At 38.0% G+C, this 14,428-nt stretch overlaps 2 protein-coding genes across 3 annotated transcripts in view; one reads left to right on the forward strand and one right to left on the reverse strand.

Moving 5' to 3' along the window:
• Positions 1 to 301: 301 nt before the first annotated feature.
• On the forward strand, positions 302 to 5,873 carry LOC134674983 (uncharacterized). The gene is made up of 5 exons (XM_063533127.1): positions 302 to 914; positions 1,361 to 1,423; positions 1,505 to 1,564; positions 5,297 to 5,393; positions 5,742 to 5,873. The coding sequence occupies exons 1-5, from the start codon at positions 835 to 837 to the stop codon at positions 5,871 to 5,873; spliced, it is 432 nt and encodes a 143-aa protein (XP_063389197.1). The 5' UTR covers positions 302 to 834.
• Positions 5,874 to 8,217: 2,344 nt separating this feature from the next.
• LOC134675155 (sodium-coupled monocarboxylate transporter 1) overlaps positions 8,218 to 14,428 on the reverse strand; it is a 28,596-nt gene continuing 22,385 nt past the window's right edge. The window contains exons 4-12 of one of the 2 annotated variants that reach the window (XM_063533331.1): positions 13,532 to 13,734; positions 12,943 to 13,074; positions 12,385 to 12,584; positions 11,663 to 11,822; positions 11,170 to 11,300; positions 10,385 to 10,635; positions 9,849 to 9,982; positions 9,069 to 9,244; positions 8,218 to 8,727 (exon numbers count right to left, since the gene is read on the reverse strand). In XM_063533331.1, the coding sequence (XP_063389401.1) occupies positions 8,363 to 8,727; positions 9,069 to 9,244; positions 9,849 to 9,982; positions 10,385 to 10,635; positions 11,170 to 11,300; positions 11,663 to 11,822; positions 12,385 to 12,584; positions 12,943 to 13,074; positions 13,532 to 13,734 (1,752 nt within the window). In that variant the 3' untranslated portion in view covers positions 8,218 to 8,362. The remainder of the gene's footprint in view (positions 8,728 to 9,068; positions 9,245 to 9,848; positions 9,983 to 10,384; positions 10,636 to 11,169; positions 11,301 to 11,662; positions 11,823 to 12,384; positions 12,585 to 12,942; positions 13,075 to 13,531; positions 13,735 to 14,428) is intronic. The other variant, XM_063533332.1, reaches the window with a different exon arrangement.

The following is a 14,428-nucleotide window of genomic DNA, read 5'->3' on the forward strand; positions in this document are numbered from 1 at the left end:
GCCCCCCTGCCTACCCACCAGAGGGTGGCGGTTGGCTAACGGGCTGGATTGGCTTAGCTTTACGTATACTACATCTGTGCCAAGTGAATTCATCCGATACCAAAATTTGCACGTCCCATACATTGGGTGACACTACTTCCGTCATTATTAGCCGTCTATGTTGGTTAGAGGGCAGTTAAAAATTCGTTAAGTAGATTGTGAATTTGGTTAATTTGGTCTACGTTGATGCTGTAATTCTGCTACATAATCTGACAATTATTTGTACACATCTGACATTGTTTTTCTTAAGGCCGTTCCCTGAGCCAGAAATGTAAAAATACCCCAATTATTATCCTATTTTTCTAAGAAACGTTGATATTTGTAGACGTGGGAAAAATATATATAATTCTTGATTATATTATCTTTAATAACACAGCTTTCGATACACGATTCATAACACTTCGCTCGATACAATTTATTCCCAAAGTAACCTCCAATTCGAATTTATACTCCAACTTTACTTGTTTCTTTACTATGTGACACTATGAAACAAAAAAAGGAGAAAAATCAATCATAACTATAACAATAATTTGACAGCTTTAGAAAAACGATAATAAGAGGCAATATTTTTAAAATAAATAAACATCAACTAATTCTATCGTAACAAAATATCGACTTCGGCCTGCATGCTCTATCTCCGTCCGTCTTTAGAAATGAGACAGTGATGGCTGAGCGCTCGTGCCAGACGGACCTGTACTACGTGTCCCCAAAACAAATATAAGATTTACTTATAAAAACTGTGCTGTGTTGTGTGTCCTAGTGATATACCGTGTGCACCAAAACCTTTAAGTTATAATGGGTAACAAGCAATTGAATAAAAAGAAGACATCTCGAAAAAGACAACTCGGAAGATTCCAACAAACAATGGAACTAACGTAAGTAAAAATGTATATTTATTACACAGTGAAATAAGTAATTATTACTTAATTTAATATATAATCGATCGTACTAATTAGTAATCCATAAAACTTAAAACATTCTAAAATTTAATAATCGCTCCATCTACCGGTTAAACATTGTCATCAATTCATCATCTAAATAGCTTAAAAGGATATTGCGATTCGCGACGTTTACACCACGCGGCACTAGCGCCACGGCAAAGGCAGAAAACATTGCCGTCTATGTGTGAGTCTCCGTGAGTCGTAGTTACGCGGTTGCGGTGTAGTGGGCCTTCCTATAAATACGAGCACACAGTGATACATGTAACGCACACAATTAGACGCATAAAGCGTTCTTTTAGCAATCCATCCACTATCGAGGGTTCGAACCTCGGCTCGTGATTTGTCATGCGTCTAAACTTTTTACTTTTTTGTCTTTCTAGGAAAAGAAGAAAATTGGATAATTTCACAGCCGAACATGATACTACATCTTTAGACTACATCGAGTGAGTATAATTATTTGACTTGTGCTTTTTAGCCCTACCTACGTAACACAATACACTACTACAATTTAGCTTTATTTACAGACTGCAAAATATGGAAATGGAATCTCCGATTTCATCAACCACTGACATTCAAAGTAACGAGTAAGTTCTAATTCTAATTGTGGCATTATCTATGAAAAGGGACCTTATTGTCTATGGCGCTTACGACGCACATGTCGCGCGGCGTGGTATTTATATCAGAACATCGTTGATAATGGCGGAAGCGCCATCGACAATAAGGTCCCTTTTCATAGATAACGTCACATATGTAGGTACCTATGTCGCGCGTAACTTCGTGCGTTGCGATAAATACCTACCTACTCACAGCGGCGGCGTACGAAAAGACCTTAGTTAGATTAAGATACCTACTGTTTTCCTATCAGTGCAGATGCTTATATCTTTTTATGCTTTGAATTGATATTCTCAATTATTTGGACATATTTTGTAAGTACTTATTTTCCTAGATGGCTATTAGTACTACCTACTTAGCAAATGTTCGCCGAAAACTAAATAAAAAGTCGCCAATCAATAATATCGTACGAGATACATTGCCCTCATCAGTTATTTGATATTCTCCAAGAGGTACTTAATTTAAAAATAACCGGCCAAGTGCAAGTTGGACTCGCACACGCAGGGTTCTGTACCATTATGCAAAAAACGGCAAAAATCACGTTTGTTGTATAACTATTTATTTTATTCTGTTTGTAGCATTTGTTGTTATAGCGGCGATAGAAACTCAATCATCTGTGAAAATTTAAACTGTCTAGTTACCACGGTTCATGAGATACAGCCTGATGACAGACGGACAGCGAAGTCTTAGTAATAGGGTCCCGTTTTTACCCTTTGGGTACGGAACCCTAAAATTGTACACTGATAGAATGTAATAGGGTTGCCTGAGTAAGTCCCGGAAATTAAAATCCCGGGATTTACCGATTGTCCGTACTTTCGTTATTCTTTTACGTATTTTTTAATGAACTGATGGTTATTTTATATTATACCTACCCTACACAATAGTAAATGATTTATTATTTCCTTTTCTTGAGCGTGTTGACCGATTTTTTATTTTAATAAAACTAATAATCTTGGGCAATTATTTCCATTTTCAATTTCTCATTTACCTGTGATAGAGCATTTTTAGGGTTCTGTAGCCAAATGGCAAAAAACGGAACCCTTATGGATTCGTCATCTCCGTGTCTGTCTGTCCGTCCGTATATACAGCCACTTTTTTCCGAAACTATAAGAACTATAGGTACTGTTGAAACTTGGATTTTCCAACAAAAATAGAAAAAAAAAACAATACATTTTGGGGGTTCCCCATATCATATAACTGAAACTCAAATTTTTTTTTTGCATCAATTCCATGCGTTTGGGGTATTTATGGATAGGTCTTCAAAAAAGATATTGAGGTTTTTAATATCATTTTTTTCTAAACTCAATAGTTTGCACGAGAGACCACCTCCAAAGTGGTAAGATGTGTGTCCTTTAACTTCTAAAATAAAACAAAAAAAATATGATGTATATTACCATGCAAACTTCCACCGAAAATTGGTTTGAACGAGATCTAGTAAGCAGTTTTTAGGGTTCCGTACCCAAAGGGTAAAACGGGACCCTATTACTAAGACTTCGCTGTCCGTCCGTCCGTCCGTCCGTCCGTCCGTCTGTCCGTCTGTCTGTCACCAGGCTGTATCTCACGAACCGTGATAGCTAGACAGTTGAAATTTTCACAGATGATGTATTTCTGTTGCCGCTATAACAACAAATACTAAAAATAGAATAAAATAAAGATTTAAGTGGCGCTCCCATACAGCAAACGTGATTTTTGACCAAAGTTAAGCAACGTCGGGCGTGGTCAGTCCTTGGATGGGTGACCGTTTTCTTTTTGCATTTTTTCCGTTTTTTTTTTTTGCTTCATGGTACGGAACCCTTCGTGCGCGAGTCCGACTCGCACTTGCCCGGTTTTTTTAATACTTACGTCATAAACCGCAATTTTATTATGTTACTTGCTAGATGTTACTATTTGGCTACTTTGTTGCTACAAAGTATTTGACGCCGACTGTACCTGTAACCAGCACAATGGTTTATTTACTTTCAAGTAGTTTTCTCCATTGTCATCACTTGTTATAATATAGGTAAAGCCTGACAACAGTTTATTTAACCCTAAGATAGTGTCGCTGCAAACAGCTTACGTATGGCAATAATGTGCGTACGTCATGTATAGTCGGGGTAGTGGGCATTGGCTTCGTGTTGATACTCGTATAATGTCAGAAACATTGCTTACAGAGAATTCGGTTCTTTCAATTTACCTATTCGTCAAAATCTGATTCTAAATATTCAATATTTATGTTTCTTCGTTTTCTGACTCTGACGAAGTCTGATTTTCATCAGATGTTGTGTCGCTTTCAGGACCACCAACCTCGATTATAAAACGTTCAGTCTCCAATTCGATTATAGGACCTTTATTCCTATAATCGTCTTAAATTTTTTTAACATGGTCACAGCAATTGCTCCAATTTTCTTGAGTTACTTCCTATACGATACGATAACCAGTCCAATACAACCGCACTATAAAACGTCAATACCGGCCATGTCAACAACCAACTTTAAAACATTGTTTATTGGAATGCTATGTAATCCTGTCTTTTTTAAGCTGTAAGTATTTGATTGCATTCACTACAATTTTTTTCGCATCTTTGGAATATATTTTTGGCATTTTTGTAATAAAACCGTTTATATTTGAATAATATTCGTAGATATTTTACATTTGTTTACATCGGTGACATTCGATGACATCGAACGTTCGTTGTCAAAGAGTACTTGTTGCCAGTAAAAGAAATTAGTACCATTGAAAATCCGCAAAATGGCGTGGGTCAAATAAACTGTTGTCAGGCTTTACCTACATAAAAATTTTGAAATTAGTCTGTCTCACTTTTCGAAATAACTGCATTTCTGGAATGCTGCGTTTCGCGGGTCCATGATCAATTTATGAAATAGTATAGTATAGTAGACTAATTAGGGGTCATCCATTAATTACGTCACACGAATTTCTAGGTTTTTTGACCCCTCCCCCCTGCTTGTCACACTTGGTCACATTTGGCAAACCCCTCCCCCCTAGTGTGACGTCACATTTTTTCTACGAAATCGCCAAATCGAATTAAGTAAGTACTTAATATTTAAGTTATTAATATTTTATCAAAATATTTTTGACGATATAAATATTAGTAATTTTATAACCCAAAACTGCTTAGGAAAGAAAATGAAACGAATAAAAACGATTATTGTTTTAAAAACTTGTTATTTAAATGTACAGCGAATAAAATAATTTAAATAAATTTTCGGTTACTGATGAAGTTAAAGTGACGTCACAAAGTTTGTGTCTCCCCCCTCCCCCACGTCACAATATGTCACATTTTCTTGACCCCCTCCCTCCCCCTAAACGTGTGATGTAATTAATGGATGACTCCTTAAATTGAGTGATGTTGTAAAGAAATGACTGGCTGCTACAATTCTTCGACCGACAGATTTGTCCGGATGCTTAATGAGAGGCAAAATGTGGCTGTTATTGTTCATCATCACTTGATGATAAAAAATAGTGCGAAAAATAGGAAATTCACGAGTGGCGATAAATTAAAACACGACCGAAGGGAGTGTTTTTAGTTGACATGAGTATTATCTTATTACCTATTCTCACATTTATCGTACAGCGTTTTACAGTATATATAGCCCTTTAAATATTTGACATAGTTACGTAATGTGTCTGTGCATTATCGCACTAGTGCGGTAAAGTCCATATGTACTGTAAAACATCATACATTTATTTAATTTTGGTTTTGACAGTGAGGCGACCGGCTCAAACATTTTGAACCCACGCATTGCACAGGTGGATGACACTTATCGGGTTACTAGTCTATTAGAGGAAGAAGATACCCATGAGGTAGGTGATTCATGCTAATTATGCTTATTGATTGTATGCAGAGAACAATTTTACCTTTTGTACTAACTACCTAGCTAGAATAACATTGTTTCAACTTCGTGTGCCAGAATTCCATCGTAAATTGATTTATCACACAATTCGTAGTCTATTATACAGGGTCTTATTTCTATTTCTCTCGTTGGTTCTTTACCACCGGTGCTTTATATGAACAGTCGACGTTAAATATATGTATACATTTTTCACCTTATTAGAAAGGAGTAAGGTGCAATAGGTACATATCTTTGACGTCGACTGTACATGATGTGACAAATTGTAAATGCTAACACATACAATATATTTTATTTTCAGTTACAAATATCGTTCAATGTGGAAGAAGGGCTTCCTGACAAAACCGTCGGTCGAAGAATTGTCGCAGTTAGTTACCATTCGATTCGATTCCTCAGATTTTATCCAATAAAAGATTGTATGGAAACTACATAAACGCAATATTTCACCTGCAATTTTCTTGTTTTGTTCATACTTCAAGATGGACTCTTTGTGACCTTGACGTCACGGTCACATATCGTTTTGTTCGGGTCGTTTCGCGAGTGAAGTACGACTGTCGGACTTTGACTATAATTTCTGATGTTTTACGTACTTGTAACCATCAAAATTTAAAATAAACTGCACTAATACGGCTACCATGAGTTGGTCACTGACATATTCGCTAGCGTCTACGTAGACTTTCTATGCATCTCATTCAAGTAAGTTACGCAGACGTTAGCGAATACATCAGTTTGACAGTGCTAAAGGCAGTCGTGGTAAGGCTACTATTCTCTTTTGAAATAAAGTTTCAGGATTTTTAGTTACTCACTTTTCAAACCTCAACAAAAACTTTCTATCAGCTGTATTCGAACAATGAGATACGTCAAATACTAGATATTGAAACGATATGGATTAGATATGTCAGTGTCACAAGTGACGTTTTTGTTTGAAGAAATGTCAATTTTGACACTTGTTTGACACTGACATATCTAATTGTTCGAATACGGCTGTATGGCTGTTGAATATATGTAGCGTCTTATATTAAAACCAATAAAAATAATTAAAAATATTTATTGCACTTCATTATCACATTATAATCATAATATTTAATACAAAAATATTGGCACTCTATCAAACATACACTTAATTGAGTTCTTATAATTTAATAGTTAACATAATCGCAATAAACTAACTAATACTGAGAAAGATCACATAAATATAGGCCACAGCCCCTTATATGTCTTTTATTTTATGTTATACAGGGTGAAATTTTAAACACCGTTCATACTCTAAGTACGTAGTGACTTTATAGGTAATACTGAACAACTTTTATTATGGGACCAATACCGAAATCGCGAAAAAAATTTGGCTGTCCCATACATTCCGACTGATGATGCCACTGATTTCTATGGGACAGTTAATTTTTTCGCGATTTCGGCATTGGTCCCTTAGTAATTCAGTATAACCTACAAAGTCACTACGTAGAGTATGAACGATGTTTAAAATTTCACCTGTGTTATATTCTACGTTAAATAATGGTAACATTCCATTTCTAACCGCATCAGCTGCACTACCGGTACTGAACGCGTCGCTGTCATTGTCAATTTCCATAGTAAAATGAACAGTAGTGCAGCTGTCGTTGGAAATGGACTTTCACCTTAAAAATGACATTCGGATGACGACTGCAGTACAATTACCGAGGGCCTACCGCGAATTATGTTCGACGTGTTGCCTCCCCGTCACATCTACGTATAAAAATAAAAGTACGACAGAGAGCCAACACGGCAAACGTGGTTCGCGTTAGGCTCTCTGTTGCGACTTTACTGTAAAGGTGACAGTCCATTTCCAACGACAACTGCACTACTGTTCCCTTTACTATGGAAATTGACAATGACAGCGACGCGTTCAGTACCGGTAGTGCAACTGATGCGGTTAGAAATGGAATGTTACCATTACGTTGACGCGTATTTTTTTTTATAAAACGAGTGACAGACTTTGATGCGTTACTGCAGCAATTAGAATTAGAACGTTTAGTTTGTCACTCGTTTTATCAAGGCAATTACCGGTGTTCGGTTCATTGCTGTAACAGTAACGGCCTGGCCACGACATTGCGCGACCGGCTTCGGCTAAGTCGAAAATCATAGGTGGGAACGAAACGTCTCATCGCTGTGTCTCGCTCCAACCTATGGTTGTCGCCTTAGCCGAAGCCAGTCGCGCAATATCGCGCTACTGCAGTCGACATCCGAATGACACCTTAATAAAACAACCCAAATCGTGAAAGCCTTCATTCTTAAGAATACCTACCTATTATTTCGACGCAGGCACTTTAAGTACCACAGATCAACATATGTAAACTAAATAGAATGGTTAATTTAACCATTCTATAGCACAACTAAAACTAAACACACGAAGCGGAGAATAGTATAGTCAGAAGCAGTACTCGTAGCACATGGAGCTACAGACTATAATATTATCTGCGCTTTGTGTGAGGTTCACAACTAAAAATGCTTTACGTATAAAGGATAACTCGCGTTAGACCGGGCCGTGTCCGGGCCGGAGCTTCCGGCGCATCGTTTCCTATGGAAAGCATCACGTGATCGCCTGTCATGTCATAGAAAAGTAAGCGCCGGAAGCTCCGGCCCGGATACGGCCCTGTCTAACGTGAGTCATCCTTAAGGCAAGTTCATACCATCAAATTTAAAGAAACACTCTTAGAAAACATTTTAACCTTCAACTGATATACTTAGTTTTGCGTTGATAGACACGACCACTGAGAAACCAAGATGAAATCTAGCTGTTTCATTATTTCTCAAAACTTCTGTGTCCAAATCACACATTTCAAAATTACTATCATTAATAATGCCTTTTCTCTCCTCAATAATATTCCCGTGTCGTAATATATGTATAACAATAACGTTCTATCACAAGTCTTAATATAAGTGTCATCACAACCGTGTCCTCACCGGCAGCGGTGATCCTCTCACATTGGTATCATAAGCATCAAAATGTCTGCTACTAGTCGTTGCAAAAGCAACCGGACTAGGCTCTTCAGGCTGTGTTTTTACAGCTGTTATAGCAATCTTGGCTGGACTTAAAAACGCCTTTTTAATATCTACTGTTGGCACATCATTACTACTATTCGTTGCAAAAATTGGACTTTCCTGTTCTTTTTCTCGTCGTTCTACTGCAGGGCTAGGAATCTTGCCAGGGCTTGTTTCTTTTAAATCTTCAGCTACTGTGACGTCAGTTTTTTCACTGGAGTCCTTTTCTGGAGTTTTGGTTTTCTCATTGCTGTAGGTGCGTTTCTTTCCTGAAAAATGGAGATGTAAAGTTATAAGGAATAGTGTTACCGAACGCTTAGTGTCTCCAAAAACACATTTCTATTTATTACTAACTTCTGCGAAAAAAATCAACTTCATGATAAATATCAATATCTACTGTTTAATTCGTTTTATTTGGGGTCCCATGTATTTTTCACTTTAATAGGTATATCCATCACTATCATCTTCCCACCCATCGTTATATTTTGGACACATTACATAATTGAAAGAGGGACAGGAATAACTCAATGATATTGTAATAAGTATTTTTACCAACTGTCAGCAATATCTTAATTTTAAGCAAAGCATAAAATATTCAATAGTTAAATACCTGGCATCTTATTATAAATGGTAGCAACGAGCGGATGTAGCAGACGCTCGTCGAAGACATCCGAATCAGTGCTGGTGATGGCTCCGATGATGCACCCGACGATGACGCAGGTGAAGGTGCCGATTACGGCGTACCACATGTAGGACACGGAGTACATGCTATGGAGGGCCGTAGTGCTGGAGAAGATAAAAAGGGTAGGATAAGATAAGATTTATAAGTAACAAGAAAGAAAGAGTAGCCAGTCGCTTTTCGGCGAAGGAAAACATCGTGAGAATACAAGACTAATCCCAATAAAGCCTAGTTTACCCTCTGGGTTGAAAGACAGATGGCAGTCGCTTTAGTAAAAACTTGTGCCCACGCCAATTCTTGGGATTAGTACCCAAGCGGACCCCAGGCTCCCATGAGCCGTGGCAAAATGCTGGGACAGCGCGAGAAATAAATGATGAAGAAAGAAAGAGCAGAGTAAACAATTTAACAGTAAATTAACCAGCACGTCGGTCTCTGCTTAGTGTACCTAAATTTCCGTCATCGTCATATTAAAGCCTAGTTCTTGTAGGTGTAGCAATTTCCATTTGTAATCCTGTACCTTCTCTTTAACAGTCAGATACGACACGAACGTTCACTTTTTTATTCAGTTAATGTAATTACTTCTTGGCTTCGCTCTCTTCCGTAGCCACCCTACCTATACTTTTCGTGAACAAAATTCACGAACCGTTACTTCGTAAAGTAACTCGCTTTGTAATGTTGTGTGTTTTCACAGCTATTACTTTATCAACTTACATCACAGACTCCTGGGGGACGTACACGCGGCTCGTGTTCATGTTCTGCAGCAGGTGTTCCAGCTGCATCAGCGTCTGGTTTACTCCGACTGGCAGCGGCTTGTGGAACACGTTCATTGTTCCGTTGGGACACTCCTGCAACATCATCATTGTCGTATTCATTATCATATTCAATGTAACATACTGTTAGATTAAATCGAGACCTTTTAAATTGATTATAACATTATAATTATTATGATCGCTTAAACTTTGTGAATTGTATTTTGAAGGAGATCTTTTCATCTTATGATGTCTTTTAAATAAGCCAAACGGCAGTTTTCATGATTTGAATTTTTGTAAGAACTGATTCTTCGCAGTCTGATTATGTTTTATCTTTTCTTTTGAGATGTAAACGATAAATGTTATAATTTACTTTTTTATTTTTAGGTATGGTGGTGTTAATTTGAGTTGTGAAGTTTATCTTTTCTTTCAGAAGAATCCTGAATGGAGGGAATGAATGATTTCCAATATAAAGGTACAATAAAATCTAATACTCACATCAACAGACAACGGCAGCATAGCGACACTAGTATCCACATAAATTAATCTTCCAGCGGCCATCCATGTCGTAATAAAATGTGCTGCGATCATGCCCCACAAGGCTCCCTTCCCGTTGGCGATAGGACAGAGGGTAGCCAACACGAAGACCCCCAGTAGGGCTCCTGAGGTGGCAGAGGTGACAAGCATGGAACCCTCGATGACGCCACCGACCATGCCCACGCAGAGGGATAGGCACATGATTATGAGGGCTGGAAAGAGGTAAGTTTAGTTAACATAATTTATATAATTATGAACCTCCAGGTCTTTTTTGTTTTATATTTTGTATTGCATTTTTGATATGTTTACGGGACTGTTCGGTAAAATTAAAAAAAGATTCTTTAATTTTTTTGAGAGCTTAAATATAAATGAGTTACAAACATTTTCATCAACGTCTATTTAAAATAATGAGAAAGGTATTATCGTTCTCGAAAGCAAAAGGTTGCCTTAAACCACGAGAGCTTATAATTATTCTTGGCGCTGTGCGTAACTCTCGAAATTTACGATTATTGGAAACTTAACTTTATTTAAGATCTATTATTTATTTATTTACTAATCAGGTAAGTGTGTAATACTTCCATCATCTAAACATTCTAAACAATAAATATAATTTAAGATTGAATTTCCAATGATCATAAATTTGGAGAGTTGGCCGTATAGTAAGCAAGAGACGAACTATGTATGATAGGCATTCAAAAACTATTATCATATAATAAGTATCATTGTTAATAAGGATAATGACTTACAATAGATGACTCCAATGCTCTTGATCACAGTAAGCTGCTGCTTATCAGATATGCCTTGGAAAGCTGGTGCAGCAGACACAAAGTCTTCCCACGTCACCGTAGCCAAAGAGTTCACATTGGATACCAGGAAGCTGAAAGTGTGTGAAGAGATTTTTAGTAACAAGCCTTCTTTAATGAGAGTACTTAATTACCTAAATTACACATTATTGAAGTTCGCAGGATCATAATTCATGAGATCATACTTTATTATGATCCTGATGATCGCTAATATAAACTTATTATACAAGAATCAGTTCTATTCAGTAGTTATAGGGATCGATATCTCTCTGACAAGATTGAAGGAATTCACTACGTTGGACCAAATTAACCGTACAAATAACTTTTAGATATTGCAACTGATAAAGCTGCAAACAGATGAAATTCCAGCCTCTTACTCTTTTTCTCAGAATTGATTAACTGTTCACAATTGAAACTGGACTCGACCAAGACTCACCTCAAAGCTCCGTTGAACAAGCTTCCCAGGAACAGTCCCAGCATCCCAGGCAGGAATCCAAATTGATCCTGCACGTAGAACGGCAGGACCTCGTCTGGAGCCGCGATGCTGCCGGACATCAGAGGGTCACAGTATTTGTAGACAGCGTAGAGCGCCATACCTGGAATGTTATAATAATATTATGGGATCTGTAGAGGAATAATTTTATATATACCCGCAAGATTAATGGATGGATGGATGGATGAAAGACCGGTAAGATGGTATAAGAGACCGAAATAGCTCAGTGCTAGGCTCTGATTCAAGTGTCAAAGAACTATAAATTTAGATGAGGCTAAGGTCGCAGCTATTTTAGAATGGCCTTCTGGCCTTTCAAATTTTCCCTCCACAAGGCACTAATTATTTCCTAAGGCTCGGGAAAAAGCACAGTTAAATGTAAAGTCTACTTATACAGTAGGTGGGTTTCTCGTTTGTTGTTTCTCTCAAGACAGAATGGTCTTCATCATTATGTCAACGATTGGTTGAAATAAATAAATGATCAAACGAAACACTTTACTTGGTCTTTCTGACTTATACAGTAGGTGTTACATTAAAAAACAACTCAAGACAAGCTGAACACTTGAGCAGTACCCCCACAGCCGGCACATTACCGTTAGTTCTCTGGACTCAGGCCTTGCTGTTGACGGTCTGTTGGCAGTTGACATGACATGACATGATTGACTTACCGACAACCCAAGACAGGCTGAAGAGAATCCCCACAGCCGGGACATTAGCTAGCAGAGTTCTCCGCACTCGAGCTTCACTATTCATGGAACAGTAGCGCTGGACGAAGGTCTGTTGGCAGCCATAGATAGAGAGGGACATGAAGAGTTGGCCCACGATGGCAGACAGGGTGTCCACGCGGATTGTTGGATCCCAGTGGAATCTAAAAAAATTAATAAATTAATGTTGTTTAATAAAATATTTGTAAAGTGGAATATAATTATAATGCCACACACAACCTAACTTTATATATTCATCATCTTTCATGTCTCCCATGGCTCATGGGAGCTGATTAATTTATTATAATTGTATTTTTATTTTGTATTTTTGGTATCTTCAAAATATTTAAAAAAAGTGCTGCTTGAAAATGCACATTCAGTTAAAAGATTAACCATATCATGTATGATGGCCAGAGTTTATAATATTAGTAGGGAGTCTCTTTAAGCTTAAAAGAGAGAAATAGTTTAACTAGTCCCTCTAGATCAACAATAAGCAAGCAACAGAATAATGAAGCTACTTACTTGAAGAACTGCAATCTTCCTCCATCTATATTGTCTTCTAGAACCTTCTGCGGGCCGCCAGCGCGGATGGTCGCTTGGATTATGAAGGCGCCACTTACTAGTATCATTGTCATGGTTTGGATCACATCGGCCCTGAAAAAATTGAAGTAATCATGTTTAGAATTTAATAATCATCACCTAGTATGAATTTGAGAGAGAGTGCCAAAGAAAAATAAAAGAACTGCATGAGAATAAGTCAAATTCCATTCCATTGAGAAAAAATCATGAGCGCTGTATGTAAAGCTCATTGAGTAAGTATGACGATGATGCATTCCTGTTATCCCTAATTAGGGACATAGGGCTCACAAAGGAATCCTCCATTTATCACGATTTTGAGCGACTATTTCCAGCTCCAAAATTAAGTATGTAAGCCTTAAACCCAAACTCACTTGAAAGCAGCACAGAGTCCTCCAAGCAGGTTGAACACAATCCCAACCGCCGTGAGCACAGCAGCTGACTCCCAATGGGGCAGTGCTAGTACCGCATGAAGGGCTACCGTTGGAGTGAACAATAATAAACCTTCACCTCAATCCTTAAAGGTCAAACTCACTTGATAGCAGCAGAGAGTCCTCCAAGCAGGTTAAAGACGATCCCAACTGCTGTGAGCGCAGCAGCTGAGGCCCAATGAGGTAATGCTAGTACCGCATGAAGGGCTACCGTTGGAGTGAACACGGTCACAGCGAGGTTCAAGAGTTGGCGGACGAGGAATGTGGCTGCGGCCACTCGGCGGACCCAGGCGCAGTGGAATCTCATCTGAAAGTAATACAAAAAGCACAGTTTAGATGATGCAAGAACTTGCAATCTTCATTGCATTGTGGTATTTTATTTATTGGTCTAATCGAATTCGTGGCCTAATAGGCATTTAAAACTTTCGGGTTTTGAATACATAACTTACATTTATCGGTACCTATAGTAAAATAAATTCGCGATAGACCCGTCTATAAATGTGAGTTAATTGTGTGTGAGTGTTAATGACATAAATCTGGGAGTTTGCATTGTACTCCTACGTACATACAAAATGGATTAAGACTATATGAATCAAGTTTCAAAAGTCTATTAATAATTCATTTTTCAAATCGAATACCTATGAGTAACCAGAGATTATACAATAAATGACGTTAAGCTGAAATAAGCAAAGGATGAAATTATATTATTCAATATTATGTTTGCTCAGTTGGGCTCTTAAATTCTCCAAGGTTATTGCTTGCGAATATTTGTACAGCAGCTCACATTACAATGAAAATCAAAACCGTAATACCCATTTATAGTCTTAAATCTCCCACCTAAAGGACCACTCACGCTACAACGGTCCGGGCCCGGGCCGGGGCGTCCGACACTTCAGTTTTCTATAGAAAGTATTATTGTGATCACCGATCACCTGTCACAGAAAAGGGCGTGTCGGAAGCCACATCGTGGAGCCTCGGTATGTACACCAGCTCCGATGGAA

The sequence above is a fragment of the Cydia fagiglandana genome, chromosome 21 (genome assembly GCF_963556715.1).
Source record: "Cydia fagiglandana chromosome 21, ilCydFagi1.1, whole genome shotgun sequence".
NCBI lineage: Eukaryota > Metazoa > Arthropoda > Insecta > Lepidoptera > Tortricidae > Cydia > Cydia fagiglandana.